The 18663-nt window shown below is 57.7% G+C and overlaps 6 protein-coding genes across 6 annotated transcripts; 3 read left to right on the top strand and 3 right to left on the bottom strand.

Annotated features, from left to right (window-relative positions):
• Window positions 1-381: 381 nt before the first annotated feature.
• CMQ_2306 (mitochondrial import protein) lies at window positions 382-784 on the bottom strand (the record flags this gene model as incomplete). The annotated part of the gene is made up of 2 exons (XM_014316264.1): window positions 382-453; window positions 515-784. 2 exons carry the CDS (start codon window positions 782-784, stop codon window positions 382-384), a joined length of 342 nt encoding a protein of 113 aa, XP_014171739.1.
• Window positions 785-1253: 469 nt separating this feature from the next.
• CMQ_2111 (cdc48-dependent protein degradation adaptor protein) lies at window positions 1254-2752 on the top strand (the record flags this gene model as incomplete). Its single annotated transcript, XM_014316069.1, has 3 exons — window positions 1254-1316; window positions 1393-1856; window positions 1930-2752. 3 exons carry the CDS (start codon window positions 1254-1256, stop codon window positions 2750-2752), a joined length of 1350 nt encoding a protein of 449 aa, XP_014171544.1.
• A 323-nt stretch (window positions 2753-3075) lies between these two features.
• CMQ_2423 (small monomeric GTPase) lies at window positions 3076-4392 on the bottom strand (the record flags this gene model as incomplete). Its single annotated transcript, XM_014316381.1, has 2 exons — window positions 3076-4150; window positions 4208-4392. The coding sequence occupies 2 exons, from the start codon at window positions 4390-4392 to the stop codon at window positions 3076-3078; spliced, it is 1260 nt and encodes a 419-aa protein (XP_014171856.1).
• A 648-nt stretch (window positions 4393-5040) lies between these two features.
• On the bottom strand, window positions 5041-6377 carry CMQ_2106 (uncharacterized protein; the record flags this gene model as incomplete). Its single annotated transcript, XM_014316064.1, has 2 exons — window positions 5041-5953; window positions 6007-6377. 2 exons carry the CDS (start codon window positions 6375-6377, stop codon window positions 5041-5043), a joined length of 1284 nt encoding a protein of 427 aa, XP_014171539.1.
• A 1266-nt stretch (window positions 6378-7643) lies between these two features.
• On the top strand, window positions 7644-9641 carry CMQ_2356 (ubiquitin specific peptidase y chromosome; the record flags this gene model as incomplete). Its single annotated transcript, XM_014316314.1, has 1 exon — window positions 7644-9641. One exon carries the CDS (start codon window positions 7644-7646, stop codon window positions 9639-9641), a length of 1998 nt encoding a protein of 665 aa, XP_014171789.1.
• A 2835-nt stretch (window positions 9642-12476) lies between these two features.
• On the top strand, window positions 12477-18345 carry CMQ_2246 (legume lectin domain containing protein; the record flags this gene model as incomplete). Its single annotated transcript, XM_014316204.1, has 5 exons — window positions 12477-12589; window positions 12644-15782; window positions 15837-15909; window positions 15967-17079; window positions 17150-18345. 5 exons carry the CDS (start codon window positions 12477-12479, stop codon window positions 18343-18345), a joined length of 5634 nt encoding a protein of 1877 aa, XP_014171679.1.
• Between the last annotated feature and the right edge of the window lie 318 nt (window positions 18346-18663).

The raw sequence follows: 18663 nt of genomic DNA, 5'->3' as shown, positions 1-18663 counted from the left end.
CGACGAACTTTTTTTGCGGGGATCGGTGGTGCTGGCTGGCTCTTGGCACCTGGCAACGGCCCGGCAAAGGCCGAAACTGGCGCTTTCTGCCAATCACAGCAACCAAACGCTTTTCCCGTTTATACAGGTCGTCTTTGTTCATTCGTTCATGATGCGCCCAGCCAAGTCTATGATACATGTATCCTCATGATGCCTGCTATTGATCGTGAGATGCAGAAACACGGCGAACTGGGGCAACGAGAGAAGAGAGAGAAGAAAAAACGAGAAACATTTTGCAAAGGTTCCCCGGCTCCTTGTCCCGCGTGTTGTTGCCCATGCTTCCTAGATCCATTCTGCCGCTGCTGCCGCGCTTGAATCCTGCCAGGCCAATCGAGGTCGGCCTCATGCCCGCTTTTGCCTCACCTCGATGCCCGGGCCGGCCGGATAGGCCGTCCGTCTGGACAAGGGAAACACCTGCGGGAGAGTTAGCGGACGAGGTGGCCGAGGGAAGAAAGACGTCTGGAAAAGAACGCACGCGGGTTCCACTCCAGCCGAGCCGGAAGGCAAACTCGTGGGCAAACAGCTCGCCGAAGCCCATCATGAGACCGTTGACAAACGGCAGGAAGAGGTTGATGGCGGCGCCGCGGAACAGCGACCAGACCGTGGGCGGCTGGTAGAGGATGACAGGCGAGTGCGACGACTCCAGCGACGCAGACAGCTCTTCGGCTCCCGAGTACTGCTCGCTGTCCGAGTGCATGGTCACGCCGGACTCGGCCATCGGGTTGACGGCTTCCTCTGAGGCCATGTCTGCGGGGTGCAATAAGCGTGGACGTCTTGCGCCGTATGTTCCCGCTCAGATTCGGCTTCTTTCTCGCAGCAACAGTGGCCGGCAGTCCTCGAAAGGGTGGAAGTGGAGAAAAAAGGACGTATGGTTCGAAAGTCCAGCTCGATCGACCGCATCGTAGCGGCGCTGTGCGTTAGGCCTCTCAGGCTGTTGCCGCGCTCCTTTCTAGCGCATTTCTCACAAAAGGGTCCGGCTAGTCGGCGCCGGCCGATCTTTTCGCCGGGTACACCCCTCTCTGTCCACCAAGCTTGACGTCGCCTCCAAAGCTGCCTAGTAAGCTTGAAGGCGAGTTGCAGTAATAACGGCGCCAAAGTTTCTGCTCTCTGAGGACAATCTGCCGTCATTGTTTGCGCTCACCCAACAGTTGGCCTTGTTACTTGCTCTTTCCATAGTCGAAGCACAGCATCGTCTATCGCTCCAGCCGGTCAACATGACCTCCCATGATGAGCGCATCAGCGAATTCTGTAGCATCACAGGCGTTTCGCCCCAGGAGGTGAGACGTTTTGTGTTTCTGGCAGCTAACTCGTCGCCGGACAGCTCCAGGCAGCTAATTCGTCTCTCTGTCTCAGGCCGCTCATCACCTCGCAGCAGCCGACTGGGACAACAACGTGGCCGTAGCAGCCTTCTTCCAGAGACTGGAGGCTGAAGAGGGACAGAACGAGCCCAGCGCGACACCTGCGGCACCTGCACCAGCCGAGCCAGCATACACCGGACCGCGGACGTTGGATGGTCGGCCGGCGCCGTCGTCTATCATGCCGGGCGGCGGCAGCAGCAGCCAGTCGTCCAAAGCGTCGACGAAGAGAGCGCAAAAGAAAAAGGGCGTCATGACGTTGAGCTCGCTCAAGGGAGGGGGAAGCGGCCACGACCACGAGGATGAGGACGAGGAAGAAGACGAGGAAGACGAGACGACCGGGCGGGGCGACCTGTTTGCCGGCGGCGAGAAGTCGGGTCTGGCCGTGCAGGACCCGAATGCGGGTGGCCATGCGAACGATGCCCAGAAAATGATCCGCGACATTCTGGCCAAGGCCAAAGCGTGAGTTTTCCGTCTCGGTCTGATCTGTTTTTACTTTTGTTTGGTCAGCGTCTCCGGCTGACGCTCGCGGCAGAAACACGCCGAGAACGGCGCACAATACAGCCGACGGGCCGGCCGAAGCGTCGTCCTCGCGGTCTTGGGGCTCTGGACAGACACTGGGCGGCGAAGGGCAAGAGTCCCGGTCGGTACCAGACTCGTCCGGACGGTCGGCCACAGCGGCCGTCGCAGCAGCAGCAGCAGCAGCAGGGTCGGCGTCTCCTTCCGGCGCCGGTGCCGGCGAAGCGGTCCAGGAACGCATGCTGCACATCTGGCAGGACGGCTTCAGCATCGACGACGGACCGCTGCACCGGTTTGATGACCCGGCCAACGCGGCCGATCTGCAGATGATCCGCCAGGGCCGGGCGCCGCTGCACCTCATGAACGTCCAGCTCGGCCAGCCCGTCGATGTGAAGCTGCATCAGCACGAGGAGAAGTGGCACCAACCGCCCCGCGTCTACCGGCCCTTTTCCGGCGAGGGTCGGCGGCTGGGCAGCCCCGTACCGGGAGCGGCTTCTGCACCGATCAGCACGGCCACCATCGCGACGACCACAACCACGGCCACGACCACGACGGCTCAGTCGAGCACGGCTGCTCCGGCTGCCGACGCGTCACAGCCAACAGTGATGATCCGCGTGGCCTTGCCGGACGGCACGCGGCTGCCGGCGCGGTTCAACACGACACAGACGATCGGAGACGTGTACGCGTTTGTGGAGCGGGCACTGCCGGCAGCGCAGACGGCCGGGCGGTCCTGGGTGCTGGCCACGTTCCCAAGCATGGAACACACGGACCGGAGCCTCGTGCTGGGCGAGACGGCCGAGTTCAAGCGCGGCGGCGCGGCCATGGTGAAATGGGTGTAGTAGGAAATCACGTTATGGCGGCGAATACACCGTTCTGTTCGGTCTGTTGAAATTGTATTTTATTAAGACACACGGTTGCTGGGGCCCTGTTGACAGCGTGGATTCCAGCTGACTCATCCATCCGTCCATGCGGATTCGTTTCATTCCATTTCGTTTCATGACTTGCGGTTTTCTCTCTTGTCTTCCCAAGTACGCCTCTGCTATTTAAAAGGATTTCCGCACGCACCAGACGCCAAATGACCATTCGCTCGGATTTTCCGGTCTGTTTTCTGTCCGCCTCAAGGGGGTATCTCATTCTTGACAGAGTTCTGTCCCGTCGTCTTTCAGGCATAGACGGATGAGCCCAGCGCGGGATCTCCGTGGTGCTGGCTGTGATGTTGGCCGTGGTGTGGACGATGCTGCAGTTGTTGTTGTTGTTGTTGTTGCTGCTGTTGCTGTTGTTGCTGCTGTGTCTGGCTGTAGTCCTTTGTGAGGCCGGCGGGGACGTCGAGGAACTCAAACTGCTTGGCGGCGATTTGGGTGTTGAGCAGGGCAGCGTTGAAGCGAGCCTCGCCGGGCGGCAGGACGACAAGGATGTACGTGTTGGTGGTGAACTTGCCGATGAAGAGATTGCAGCGCAGGCCGAAGCGGAGCTCAAACAGGTTGAACTGCTCGGCGTTGCGCGGCGTGCCGGTATAGCGGGCAAGTGAGCTCTTGAAGCTCTTGAGGATGTTGCTCATGCGCTCGAAGCGGTCTTCGCACGGGTTGCGCGCGCCCTCGTCGCTATTCCAGTGCGAGACGACGAGGAAGGAGGTGCGCTCGAAGAGGAGCATCTCCTCAGCCTCGACCAGGCGGCCAAGGTGACCGAGATTTGTCTCGATCAGCGCCAGATTCGGCACCAGGTCGTGGATGATGCTGGCCCACGCCTTGTAGAGCGACTGGTCCCAGATGCTGGTGGCAAACGGTGTCAGTCGCAGGTCGGCTGCCGCGTCGCCATCGCCGTTGGAGCCGTCTGCTCCGGGACCGTTGCCGTTGTTGTTGCTGCTGCTGCTATCGGCCACGTTGCGCAGATACTCGCCCGTCTTCTGGCGGACCAACCGCACGCGCTCCTCAAAGACGGCCTCGCGCGACGACGCCACGACGAGGTCCATCTTGTGGATCAGCACAAACACCTTGGCGCCCGACGAGTACTGCGTCAGGGCCGTGATGACGGAGCCGTACGTGGCCAGGTCGCGCTCGACGTCGCGCGACTCAATGTCAAACACGTAGATGAGCACGCCGACGTTGCTGAACACGTGCTGCCGCTGCTGCGACAGGTAGTTTTCCGTGAACGCCTCCTGGCCGCCGCAGTCCCACAGGTTGAGCGTCAGGTTGCCGAGAAACTTGACCTGTGAGAGGTCAATGTCGATGGTGGCACCACTGGACGCACGTTAGCACGCAACAGCGACAGGGAAATAAACAGGAGGTAGCACGCACAGTCGCCGCGTGTCCCGGGCCAGATAGCTGCTGAAGATGATGGACCGCATGCTCGACTTGCCCGACCCGCTCTTGCCCATCAGCAGGACCTTGCGCTTCTTGGGCTTCTTGACCTCGCCGCGCATGTCGATGCCAAAGATCGGGGCCGACGTCGTGGGCGGCCCGGTGGCCGAGCTGTCCGGCATGGTGGATGGTGGAGAGACAGGAGTCCGGGAGCTGCAGCTGACAGGAACAAGAGCTAGGGAAGGCGACTGGTTTGGGAAGCTGTCGAGATAAGGCCACTCGGTCGGAGGGGTTGGTCGGTCAAGCCTGAACGTCGCAGCAGGCAAGCCGGACAGTGATCCTGTTCGAGACGTGGTAGGAGACGTGCAGAGAGTTGTCGTGCTGTCGCAGAGCCAGACGGAAAACAGTCGTGGATTGGGGCGGGAAGAGAATGGAGGGCAGATGAGAAGTCCCTCGTCCGCTCGCTTGGCTGCTCAGATAAAGGAAAGGGCGGGGAGGTAAAAAGTGGGGCGTGAACGAGAGGCTCTGGCGGGGCGACGGGACTGCTAAACTACAGCGGGCAAGTGCCTGACAGAGCTGTCGATCAGGATCTGCAAAGAGGAGAGAAAGAAGGGAAATTATGCAGGATAAATACAAGAGAATCTGGAAAATAGAAGGAGCTATGGAGTACGGAGTAGGAAATGGTTCAATTACTATACGACGTAGAAAATTAACAAGCCTTTCCAATAGACAGTGTAACCAAGAGCAATCACATACAAACTGATCTGTCTGCTTTACGAACGCGGCAACTCACTTCCTGTTCTTTTCCCTGTTTTGCACCGCTCTCCAATTCACGCAAACGGACAGCCGGATGGCCGCTTCTGCCGCAGCCGGTCCACTTCTGCTGCCGCCTCGGCCACGCCCTGGCCCATCCGGTTCTGCGGCCCAATGTCCTCGAAGCGATAGCCGCCGGCCATCCAGCGGTCGTTGTCAGCCGGCACGAGTCCGCCGAGGAGTCGTCTGAGCAGTGCTGCCGGGCCCCAACGCGCCCATCGCGTCGGCCGCTGGTACCACGGCTCGACCAGATAGGCGCCGCCCTGGAGGTGCATGCGTCCGGTGGTCGGATCGGCCGCCGAGAGCGGCGTCACGGGCGCGAACCGCGGTAGCGCCAGATACCGGAGGACGAAGCGCCGTGCCATGAGCGCGCCGTAAGTTGCTGTCGCCGCCACGATGCCGGGCTCTGGATACAGAAACGCCTCGCGCATGCGCTGGCCCATCAGCACGGTCAGGGCCTCGACGGCGAGCGGTCGCAGCGGCTGCGGGACCTGGTGCAGCAACATGTCGACGAGGCGACGCGACGTGACCGTGTTGGCGACGTCTGGACGCATGTGCGCGCGTTCGTGCTCGGCTGCCCAGGCCGTCAGGTCGTCGACAAAGGCCAGCCCGTCGCGCCAGTCGCCGGATGCCCCTCGAGCCAGGTGCCCGTCGTATCCGATGCCCATGGCGTCGCCGATCGACTTCCAGAACACGCCGAGAGCACAGCGCTCCATCGCGTTGAGCGGCCGCCACTCGTACAGGCGCAGGAACCGGATCGGCTCCGTCACGCAGGCCGCGAGCGTGTACAGCAGGTCGGCGTTGTCGATCTGGCCCGCCGCCCGGTATCGCTCGTGCAGGTAGTTCATGCGGGCGAGCGCCTGCAGGCAGCGGTCCGACGTGGGCGGGTTCAGCGAGAACTCGCTGAAGATCACGACCGTGTCCTCGTACCTGGTGCTGTCAGCGTGTGCTGCCTCTCTGGCCTTCTCAGCCGGCAGGCTCACCTCTTGCCTGCCATCTGCGGATCGGTCAGCGCCCGCGTCGCCACCAACAGCTTCGACACCGTCGCGAAGCCGTACGTCTTGAAGATGCCAAACTGCAGCGACAGGTTGTACATCTGCGGGAACTCGCGCTGGATGATGTACTGCAGAATCGCCTGCGCGTCGTCGTTGGTCATGCGCGCGAGCGACGCCCGGTCCGTGTAGCCAAAGCGGCGCTGCATCGCCTTCTCGAAGCGGAAGCGCACACAGGAACAGAGCACCACGTAGCCGGCCACCACGGCCACGAGAGGACCGATCCAGCCCGGCCAGCCCGGCCAGCCCAGAGGGCCTGCTTTGCCGTCAGCGATGGCTGCTGTCGTGTTGAGGCCGTTCATCAGGACGTCTAGCGTATCGTATCCTTTTTCGACAGACCGGTCGGGATAGGAGAGGCGTCAAACAGATGGAGCCGACTGAATTATCATCGCTCTTTATACTTGCCAACTAGATTCATATCCCATGTAGCGGATGGCTTGCTGACCTCATCCTGCTGATTGCACGTGTGACCGTGCGAGAAGAAGAAGAAGAGGGAAAGAGCCGTGGACCTGTCACTTGCCCATCTGGGCAATGTCACGTCACGACCGACTGTTTTCGTCACAATCACCATTCTCTCCAACGTCGTATGCATCATGCATCTCAGCCACCTTGCCAATAGCTCAGTCTGATATGCTAGTGCTGAGACAGGTTTACCAACGGTACCGAGTTCTCGTCAGCGGCCGTGTCCACCGGAACCTCATCTCAACGAAACGGATGCATCAATGTGATAAGGGACAATCCGTAAAACAAACGTGTCTGGGGCATGGTTTTCTACACTACTAGCCTGCATCAAGCCGATGCAATCAATTCGCTTTGTACTACATACTCTTGTTCTTTTTCTTTCTCTCATATTCCAATTACAGCACCCCTATTCTCGCATTCTTTGTGTTATTATCGTTTGTCTTGTCATTGTCCTCTATTCTTCTGTTTCTTTCTACCCTCTTTCTTCTTTATGCCTCTATCATCTATATATTTTCCCGACGTTATTGTCATTTCTTGCCCTTAACGGACATCTCCGGTAACTTGTCCTCGTTTCCCTCATTGAATAGAAGCCTTCTGCAACAAAATGTTGCCCAACCCAATATGCCATGCCAAGTCTCTTTCAAAATCGAATGGCTGTCACCGTCCAGTGGGCAGGCTCTTTGGAATATCCGCTTCCGGCGAGGCTCCCAGTTTAGGCTACATTTTCCCTTTATGTTCTACTGTTATACTAATTGATCCTCACCATTTCCAACATCAAAGAGAGTCCCACGTGAGGTGATTGCAAATCGACCATGTCCCCTTTGACGTGTCACAGATATATGATGCATCCGTCTCCTCAGTCTCAATATGTCACGACTCTCCCAAACATCCATATCGACTTCGTCCCACACAAACCCCCTTAGAATCTCAAGCACTGACGCTTTGTTGCATCCATTTCTTACCAAGCCTTGTCCAGCACTATGTCTGCTAACTGCAACGACACACAACAACCACGTGCTACACGAATAGGCATTCTGTCATCATGGTTGAATCCCAAGCAACCCAAAGGTAAGGGAGGCGCCCAATTGCCCGGATCCAACCCCAACATGGGCAATCCTGCTCCTCAACAAGCAACAGCTGCTGCAGCTGGTAGTTCTGCCGCAGCCGCAACTGCCGCAGGGCAGCCAGCCATTACAGGCACGGGTGCTCTGCCGTTTGAAAACCTACCGTCGGCAGGCATGCTCTTCCAACCGATTCTGCGGCCGGTTCCCCAGTTTCTGTCCGAAGTGCGCGCAGATCTAGACCAACCAGTGCACCTGGACATCACACCGCGAGGCCTGGACAATCCGATGATGCTCTGCTACCGAAACTCAGTGCTTGTGGCGCTGCTGAACACGAACCGGATTCTGACCTTTCTGCACACGCACATGCGACAGGCCCGCCGCTTCTATAGCCACCACCAGGTTAGCGGCCACCTGCTCACACGTCTCTACCACCTGGCCGTGGCCTACTGGGACCGCAATGGCCAGCACCCAATGAGCCCGAGCGACAACTACGAGCGTCTGGTCACCCTCTTCTGGCGTGCGTGCAAGGCGGACAGTGTCATGGTTGACAACTCGGGTGTCCAGCACGTGGTGGAATGCTGGCTGACGCTTTGCAATCAGCAGCCTGGCCAAAACGGCGCTGTCGAGCTCTTCAGACGACAGCAGGACGCCATAGACCTGTTCAAGTGGATCTGGGACACGGTTATCTACCAGCTGAGCTGGCACCCGGAACAGTACGGCAATGGCCAGGCTCTGCACAACTTCAGCTCCATGTTTGCGGTGTGTCTGACGACGCGCTACGTGTGCCATCTGTGCAACAACCGGGTGCGGCTGCGCAGACAAGAGACCGAAACTAGCCTCAGCATCCCCATCTCTATTCCGGGACGGCCGCCGCGACCTGGCGCGCGCACACAGCGTCTCGTGGACCTGCTGGAGCGCGAGCTGAACGTGGAGCTCGCGGATGGGAAGCGCTGTGACCGCTGCCAACAGACAGCAAAGCCAGGGATGGCACTGAAGCGGCTGCAGGCTACACCGGAAGTGCTGACGATCCAACTGATGCGCCTGCATTGGAACCCGCAGGCCAACACGACCACCAAAATGCACGACGTAGTCGACTTTCCGCAGTTCCTCGACGTCTCTCGATGGCTCGAGCCGCACGTCTACGGCAGCCAGAGCCGTGTGCTGTACCGGCTAGCCGCAGTCATCAGCCACAGCGGCAACGGGCAGGGCGGCCACTACGTGACGTTTGTGCGCCGCCAGGAGGCCATCCGCACGTTTGCGCAGCTGTCGGACCCGACGGTGGTCTGGACAGCCAAGCAGGCCGACGAGCAGCTGCAGCGGACCATCAACGACACGATGCGCCAAGAAGGCGTGCTGCGGCCGGGATCAGACCAGGTCATCGGCCAGAGCACAGGACCTTTCGACGACCACTGGCCGGTGCCGGACAAGAAGCGGGTCTGCGAGCTCGAGGCTCTGGACAGCGGTTGGCTGCGCATCAGCGACACGCAGGTGGCTGACAATGTGCCCTTCCGCAAGGTCAACAACACGTCGCGCGACGTCGACCATCAGGTCGGCAGCGCCGACTGGTTCGACCCCATCCTGCTGCTCTACGAGAAGATGGTGGAGGAGTTCCACGACGACCCCATCGTGGGCGAGCGTGTGTTCCAGCAGCCCATGAACGCCGGCGCAGGTCACGACAATGATGTCCCGCCGACGGATCAGGGCGTCCCGGCAGTGGTGGTTGGCGAGCCGGCTTGGGTTTTTGCAGACAATTGCAACCCGGACGGCGGTGACGGAAACGGCGGCGACGGTGGCGACGGTGGCGACGGTGGCAGCGCAATGCAAGGCATCGTGGGCGGCGACAAGGCCAAACCAGCAGTCTTAGCGACGCCTGAACCGGCCAAGAAGAGCTTCAAAAACAGTCCCAAGAAGGGCCTGAAGAAGAGCCCCAAGAGCACCCCCAAGAACAGCCCCCAGAAGATTTCCAAGAGAAAACAGCCGACAGGCAAGTCTGCTGAGCTGGCAAAGAAACGGCGGGACTCTCGTCTCAAGCAACTATGAGGCACAAAGGGAAGGGTACATCTTGTCTTCCGGCGTCTGGCGTGTGTGTTTCTTTTTCGCTGCTTCTGGGTTTCATTGGATTTCTGCTTTTCTTTTTGCCGATTGCGGCTTTGCCTCCGTTATATTTCCCTTGTCGTTTAGTTCACGCGCTTTTGTTTTCGGCGTTCCTGTTGGAATATGGTGTTGCGCTGTTGGTTGCATCATGGTGGATGGTGGCCCTTTTATTGACAGTCCTAACGAATTATTGGGACGATTACTTCGCACTTTACGAAATCAAGCAATTGGACCGTTCTGACTCTGCCCGTGCTTACAGTTTTCGAATAGCGCCCATCCTGCCTCCTAACTGTGACGTGACTTTGCTCCAGTCGTCTCACCTGCATAGCTAAGTGTGATGTGGTAAGATACGTAGTTTGAATAAAGCTGGCATCTGCTGCTCAGCCGCAACGCGAACTTCTCGTATTCGTGTGTGATCCTGAAAGTGCCAACAGCCAGTGCATTGACGCTACCCTGTTTTACAACAGGCCGTCTGCGAGTCCAAGACGACCGACCCACTGTGCCCGGATGGATCAATTGATATGAGAAAACAAAAACCCCGTCCTGGAGATCGGGCAGGTTCCTGACTTTGAGACCTGACCACTACATAGTAAGGAGTGCGTAGTATCGAATCGTTGGCGCTGGAACCGAAACAAGAACATGCCGATCTTGAAGACCAGCTGAAAAGTTGACTTTGGGCAAAAGCAGCGGCCAGACTCCGCAGACAGCGAAGATCTTGTCTCGTTTCCTCCCCTCGGCCCGCTGGCTGGCCACTCCGTACGTGGCTGGTGCTCTGGCCAGCGGATTCTGCTCTTCCCCGGACACCGCCGAACTGCGGCGCGCACGAATGTACAGTGTACCTCGTACTGACCTATGCCCCGATCCAGATGCATGATCCCGCGCCAACTGCTTTCAGCTTCCCGCGTGCATCCGTATCTGTTCCGGCTATTTCGTCCCCTGCACATCGCGTCTCTCACAGGGAAGCGGCTTCTCAACTGCCAGGTCCGGTGTCTTCGCATGCATCTCCAACGACCGTGCCTGATTGGGATTGCATCTCGCAGGTTTGGGTATCGTATCTTAACTGACCAGCCTCGTGGTGCCTGGATTCTTCTCTACGTCGTACGTACGGAGGAATTGCGTAGTACTCCGTAGACGATAAAGTTCGAAAGAGGAAGGCATTGGAAGCCAGTATCCGCAAATTAAACGAGCAACCACGCTCGGGCGCCCTTGCCCTCTAAGCCATATTATGTACAGCAGTGGTACAGTCGACGCCACGGACCTGCAGCATTCGGCAAAATGACCAGCAGAAGTGCTCCTTCCTCTCTGGACCAGGGATGCCTTGCGTCCGTGGCCTGGTCTGACTACTCCGTACTATCGTATGCATCCTCCCGTATCGCTTTCTCCAAAGATATTCAGCCAAAATTGGACTTGTCGATGCTAAAGCTCCGACTCGACACCACCACCACGCACAGCCTAGCAGCCATTGACTCCCGACGGCAGCTCACGCTAATTGCAGAAAGTCCCGACGAGCCCTTCTTGCATACTGACTATCGACATCGGACGACAAAGCCGCAAGACATGTCTTGGCAAAGGACGCCCTGCAGGCCAACGCTCGCCAACCAGACAACACTATTGCCGTCCCATCGAGCCTGGCAAGCCTCACTGGCCCCCGTGCTTACGCTCGCTAAACTGACGAGAGCGCTGTGGACACTGCCCCGTACACCAGTAACAGGACGCCACACTGCAACGTGCCGACCTCAAAATTGACCTGGCTCACACTAGCACGCACTCTTGCGCCCTACGGAGTACACAGCAGAGCCTTGACCTGGAGCAATAGCGGAATTGATAGCAGGGGACAGATCATGCCACCTTGCCAGAGCTGTTCCTGAGGAACAACCAGCCACGAGCAGCCACGACTTTCAGACTGCATCTGCATGTCCGCACGGCTGCATTCAGTCTGCACAAAGACCTGACACACGCTCGTACAGAAAGTCAAAAAACGATCCCCAAATCCGAACAGTCGGGCAAAGTCAATGGCTGGCTCCCGAAATGCACTGCTACAAGTCTGACCCAGTGGCCAACCTGAACACCAGCTAGCTCGCCATCGGTGAGCAATAAACTCAAACATAGGATCGTTCAACATGGCTTAGCGGGCCACTTGGCCCATCACCACCTCCCTTTTGAGGATGCAGGCTAACCCCTCCTCTCTTAGCAGCCTCACCCAGGGGCGTCGGCCTTTCCATTGGCCTTGTATCCCATGTGCGTGCAGGGGTCTCTGTTTTTGGTCCCAATTTCCTCGCTAGTCTAGCTGCGCTCTGCTCGTATGCAAGTACGCTTCGATACGAGTAATGAGTACTTTTACCCTGCTGCTCTAGCACGGCTAACGGGCTGACCACATCACAGGTACGGAGTACTAAGCTACTCGTGCGCTGTACGGAGTACTCTGTACCTTTTTACTCGCCCAGCTCTCCGGATCCTAGCTGCCAGGCCAGTCAACCTTTGGCACTGCAGCTCGCGGGAGATCCATCGAAGCATGGAATACAGAGACCGCTTGGCACAGGCCGAATAAAAAGACTTTTGGACCCTCTCCCGTCATCGCGCTGATCTCTCCCCATCCTCCGTCTCTCGTCCCGCCCAGACGTCCTCGCCCAGCAGTCATTCGTTATAGCTGTCTTGGGCTTCTCTTTCTTTAAATCCCTTTCCATACTCTCTTTACAGTACCCTAATTTTTATTTGTATCTTAATATCACTCGTCTTGCTTCCCCGCTACTCTTCCAGGAAACACTCCCGTCTAATACCAAGATGGCTGTCGTCCTGGTTGCGGCATTGTCGATGCTGGTCCGTTGTGCCAACGGATTGGCATCGACCGATACCATCACATGGGGCGGCGACAACTCGAGAACGGGCTACCAGACGTAGGTTGGCAGGATGCTGTGATGTGCGCGTTGGCTGCTTACTAACTCTCGCAGGAACCACAACATGGACCCCGATGTTGTTGGCTCGGACGACTTCACCCAGCTCTTCAAGACGGCACTGCCTGGTAACTATGGTGGCTACACCGAGCAGATCTTCTCTCAGCCATTGGTCTACACCCCGTCTGACGAGACCACCCAATACGTCTATTTTGCCACCACGCAGAACAACGTCTACAAGCTGAATGCGGTTACCGGAAAAATCGTCGCCTCGACGAACCTGGCTATTCCTTTCCTGACTGCGGATCTGGATGGCTGTGTCGACATCAACCCGACTATTGGTGTCACTTCCACCGGCGTCATCGACCCGGACACAGATACCTTGTACCTGACTTCCAAGACGTATGCCAACCAATCGGCCATCAACGTTGCCCAGGGTCGGCCCGCCGGCCGCTACCATATTCACGCCCTCGATGTCCATGATCTCTCTGAACGCGCCAATTTCCCGATCGACCTGGAGGGCCTCGCTGCTAACAACAACCCGGTCCGCACTTTCAATGGCGGCATCCAGCACCAGCGACCTGCCCTGCTGCACTCTGGCCAGTACATCTACGCCGGTTTTGCCTCCCACTGTGTCCAGTATAACTTCACCGGCTGGCTCATGGGCTGGGACAAGACAACCGGCGCTATTGTCGAAAATTGGGCCACGGAGGGCGCCGGTGTACCAAACACAACCCCCGGTGGTGGTATCTGGATGTCTGGCGGTGGCCTGGCCTCGGATGATAGCGGCTCCATGTTCTTCGGCACCGGAAACGGCTACGCATCGCAGCTGAGCACCATCCCTGTCCAGGGCCGCAATCCGCCCACATCTCTCGAGGAGGCGGCTGTGCACATGACGATGAATGACGACGGCTCCCTGTCTATTATCGATTTCTTCATGCCCCAGGAGAAGCAAGCCCTCGATGGCGCGGACAAGGATCTAGGCACGTCTCCACTAGAGCTGCTACCGAGCGAGTTCTCCTGCGGCGACATCACTCACATGGGTGTCATCACCGGCAAGAGCGGGAAAACATATTTCCTCAACCTGGACGACCTTGGCGGCTACCGCACTGGCACCGACGACGGCGACAATGTCATCCAGGTCTACCAGAATGAAAACTCAGTCTACGCTGGTGCCGGTGTTTATCCTCTAGAGGGCGGCTACATCTACATCAACGTCATCAAGTATCCGACCCACGTGTTCAAATTCTCGTGTGACAACGGCGTCCCTTCGTTCGTCAAGGTTGCCGACAGCCCCGAGAACAATGCGTACACGCTGGGTGTCAGCCACGGCACCGTGACATCTCTGGATGGCCAGGAGGGCACCGGCCTTCTGTGGACTTGCGACGTCCAGGGCAACAACCTGCGCATCTACAACGCCGTGCCTGACGGGGACCTTCTGACCGAAATCAAGTCCTTCTCCGTTCCCGGAACGACGAAGTTCACCCGTGCTGTCTTTGGTGATGGCCGTGTTTACATGGGCACCACTCAGGGCTATGTCTATGGTTTCGGCGGTCCGGTCAACGAGGCGCTGAACTGCACAACGCCCTCGTTCGGCTCGCTGGATATCGCCAGTGCCGCGAAGACGGCCACGGTTACCTGCACGGCGGTCACCGGTACCAGCATCACAAAATTTGCTTTGAATAGTACTGACTTCTCGATTTCGAACCTGCCAACCGTGCCGAAGACGCTGGCTGTTGGTGATACATTTACGTTCACGGCCTCGTTCCAGCCGACGGAAGTAGGCTTCCTCTCTGACAGTGTCCTGATCACTACCGACAACTCTGCGACTGGCTACACGAGTAAGACATCTGTTCGCCTGACTGGGACTGCAACCAGCAGCGGGCCGCTGCTGGGTCTGTCTCCCAAGACGCTTACGTTCACAAACGTCGTCGTCGGAGCCAATCCCGGCGGTGTCACCGAGCCGGTGGTCCTGAGCAACAATGGCAACTCTACCCTGACCATTACCGGCGTGCAGTACTCTCAAACCAGCGCAACGGGTCCGTTTGAGCAGCCCTCGGGCAACGGCTCCGATATTGGCCCTTATAGTATTTCGGGCATTCCATCCACCATTGCAGCCAACGGCGGAACCACGATTGACATCAACTTTGATCCTACCACTGGCGGGAACTCCAGCCTCTTCATCGTCTTCGGCTCCGATGGTGGTAGCCAGACGCTCTCTGTCAACGGAAATGCCGGCTCCGGTCCCGTCTGGCTGATGGAGTTCCAGACCCCTGATGGTTCGGGCTGGGTTACTTACGAGAAGAACCAGAACTTTACCTTTGGCAACGTGACGGAGAACAATTCTCGGACGCTCAAGTTCCGGGTTACCAACAGTGGCAGTGCGGACGCGGTACCGCTGTCCATCACAGTGTCCAAGCCGCCTTTTGGCGTGTCAGGTATCATCGGCGCCGTGAACGACGCGGATTTGGTTGAGGGCACGATTCTGAAGGCAGGCGAGAGCCAGACAGCCAGCCTCTACTGCTCTGTGCCCAAGGAGCAGTGGAACAGCGACGCATACTGGGGTGCAGCCAACTGGACGATGAATACCAACGATCCCGACACGACCAAGCAGTACATCCAGTTCTCCTGTCTCGCCGTCTCGGAACAGGCGCCGCCTCTACAGGCCGACGGGGACAGCGCCTACCGCTACCTGGGCTGCTACAAGGACAACAACCCGGACCGCCAGCTGACGACGCAGCTCTACGGCAACGACAGCAACACGATCGCGATGTGCATCGCCGCCTGCGCCGCGAGCGGCTACACGTACTGCGGGACGGAGTACCAACGCGAGTGCTGGGCCGGTAACACTATTCCCAGCCTCAAGGTCGACGAGGATGATTGCAACTACGCTTGCTCTGGCAACAATAACCAGATTTGTGGCGGAAATGGCGTTGGTACCGACGCTGGCGGTTCCTTCATGTCCTTGTTCGCCCTGGATGGTGCGTCTACCATTCCTACTGGCTCCGGCTCCAGCTCTGGTCCAGTTGTGAACTCCGGAATTGACGGTTATGTTAGCATTGGCTGCTACACAGAACCGTCCACGGCCCGCGCCTTGGCCAACCAGCTTTCAACCACAAATGAGACGGTGGATGATTGCTTGAACCTTGCTGCGGCGTCCAACTACGTATATGCCGGTCTCGAGTACGGTGGCGAGGTGAGTTGCACAACGCTCTTCCTATGCACTTGGGATACCTACTGACTGAATCAGTGCTGGGTTGGCAACAGCCTCAATTCCGGCGCGAACAGCACGATTCTAGCGAGCTGCAGCATGACCTGCAATGGTAAGTCTGGCTGCGCCTCGGCTTTTCTTTCCAGCCATGTGCTAACACTCTGCGCAGGCAACTCTTCAGAATACTGTGGTGGTCCGTCTCTTCTGAACATCTACAGGCGCAACAGCACTACCTTGCCGACTAGCACATCTTCGGCGTCACCGTCTTTTGCCACCGGTCCGGTCACGAACCCTGGTGAAGATGGCTACACGTTTCTTGGCTGCTACCAGGAGCCTTCGAACTCGCGTGCCCTCTCTAATCAGCTGACGGTCACAAACCAGACGGTGGGGGTGTGTCTGGCACTGGCAGCCGCAAAGGGATACACGTATGCAGGTCTGGAGTACGGTGGAGAGTGCTGGTGTGACAACACGCTCAGTCCCAACGCCACGTTGGAATCGACGTCGGCATGCACTATGACCTGCAACGGCAACTCTACCGAGTACTGTGGCGGCTCGTCGTTGCTCGATGTCTACAAGACGAATTCGACGACTGCTGCTACAACATTGGGGACGCCAACCCAGGTGGCCGTGGCTACGACTCCAGCTTCAACTGGCCCCATCATCAATCCCGGTCTGAAAGGATACGCGTTCCTGGGCTGCTACCACGAGCCGTCAGGCTCGCGTGCCTTCTCGAACCAGTTGACGGTGACAAATGAGACCGTAGCTAACTGTCTGGACCTGGCTTACTCAGCTGGATACATCTACGCCGGTCTGGAGTATGGCGGCGAGTGCTGGTGCGGCAACTCGATCAGCGTGAACGCAACACTGGAGGCATCCTCGGCTTGCGCAATGACATGCAATGGCAACTCTAGCGAATATTGTGGCGGCTCGTCGCTTCTTGAAGTCTACAAAACCAACAAGATGGCCACGCTGACAACGGCGACAACGGCGACAACGGCGACTACAAGCAAGGCAACGGCTGCCGCAATAACAGGCCCAGTCATCAACCCTGGCCTCGACGGCTACAGTTTCCTCGGCTGTTACAAGGAGCCCTCCACCAGCCGGGCTTTCTCCCAACAGCTGACAGTCACCAATGAGACGGTCGCCAATTGCCTGCAGCTGGCTGCCGCTGCCGGTTACACTTATGCTGGCTTGGAGTATGGTGGTGAGTGCTGGTGTGGCAACACAATCAGCCCCAACGCGACTCTGCAGGCTTCGTCGGCTTGCACCATGACGTGCAATGGTAAGAACTTGATACTCCACTCTTGTGATTTTGTCGCTGCAAATTACGCCCTTGCCTAACATCATGACAGGCAACACGACGGAGTACTGCGGTGGCAGTAGCTTGTTGGACGTGTACGAGCTAAGCACAGCAACAACGAGTCCATTAACAGCGGCAACCCCGACCAGTGCCGCTTCCGGAAAGGTAGCAGGGCCGCTGGCTATTGTCGCTTCCGCAACGACGCCCAGCACGGCGGCGACCATTGGTAGCAACAGCACGGCGGCGACCATCGGCAGCAACAGCACGACTGCAGCTGCGGCGACTCTGCCGTCGGCAACCAGTCCTTCCACAAGTGTCTCCTCGACGGCTACGACGTCGGACACAACCGCTGCCTCCAACAGCACGATCGCAACCACGTCTTCCTTGACTGCCTTGAGCGCTTCCACCTCGGGAAAGAAAAGTGCTAATACCACCGTTGCTACCGCGACGACCTTGTCGTCTGTCAGTGCTACGACGCTGATCACGACAACATCTGCCAATAGCACACTTTCTCGCACGGCGCCGAATATCGTTAGCTCTTCGAGTTCGAGCTCGACATCCAGTTCGAGTTCAATTTTGAGTTCAAGCTCGACATCCAGCTTGATTTCTAGCTCGACTTTGAACTCGACTTCAAGCTCAACCTCTAGCTTGAGTTCAAGTCCAGGTTCTAGCTCAACTCCCAGCTCGACTTTCAGTTCGACTTTCAGCTCGACGTCTTCTGGCAGAACAAGCTCTAGCTCCCCCAGTTCTTCCGGTTCCCCTAGTACCCCCAGCTCCCCTAGTGCCTTCAACTCCTCCAGCTCCTCCACTTCTGTGAGCTCTTCAAGCGCTTCAACAAGTTCAACGCCGACATCTTCCTCGGCAAATGTCTCTCCGACGGTGGAGCTGCCAGAAGCCAAGACGCTGGTGGGCAACTACTCGTATGTCGGCTGCTACTCGGAGCCGAAGATCGGCTACGCCTTGTCGTCCAATAAGACCAAAAGCATCAACATGACGCAAGAAAACTGCGCCGACTTCTGCGGCGGCTACTCGTACATCCTCTTCGGCGTCGAGAACGCAGACGGCTGCTACTGCGGCAACAGCCTGAGCAACAGCAGCATCCAGGTCAACGAGACCAAGTGCTCCAGCATCTGTTCTGGCGACGATCGTGAGCTGTGTGGCGGGAGCGCCGTGCTCAACGTCTGGTCGCTCAACGTGACGTCGAGCTTGACGCTTGCATCTGCTTCAACGTCCCCGACGGCAGCGTGATGGCGAGATTTTTTATGATAGCTGCAGCCCTTTGTTGATTTGGTCATTTCGGGGCACCCTCTGTGGATTTCACAATAATTCATCCTCTAATAGCACTACCAATTCTTAAAACCTTGTACACACATCTGACATACTACGAGCGCCAAAGACCGGAGACGACGAACTGTTCCGACTCGTCATAGGCTGATACCTACAGTATAGAGAGCATAGGCATACTTTTTGCCGTCCGTTTGATTTATTCTGATAACCTGCTCTTTCTTGGTGGCCCCTTTTCATGACTTTTCTTTCCGCCACGACATCAAGTGAACAACATATTTT

The sequence above is a fragment of the Grosmannia clavigera genome, assembly GCF_000143105.1.
Source record: "Grosmannia clavigera kw1407 unplaced genomic scaffold GCSC_156, whole genome shotgun sequence".
NCBI lineage: Eukaryota > Fungi > Ascomycota > Sordariomycetes > Ophiostomatales > Ophiostomataceae > Leptographium > Leptographium clavigerum.
This window is presented reverse-complemented; position numbering and strand designations above follow the sequence as displayed.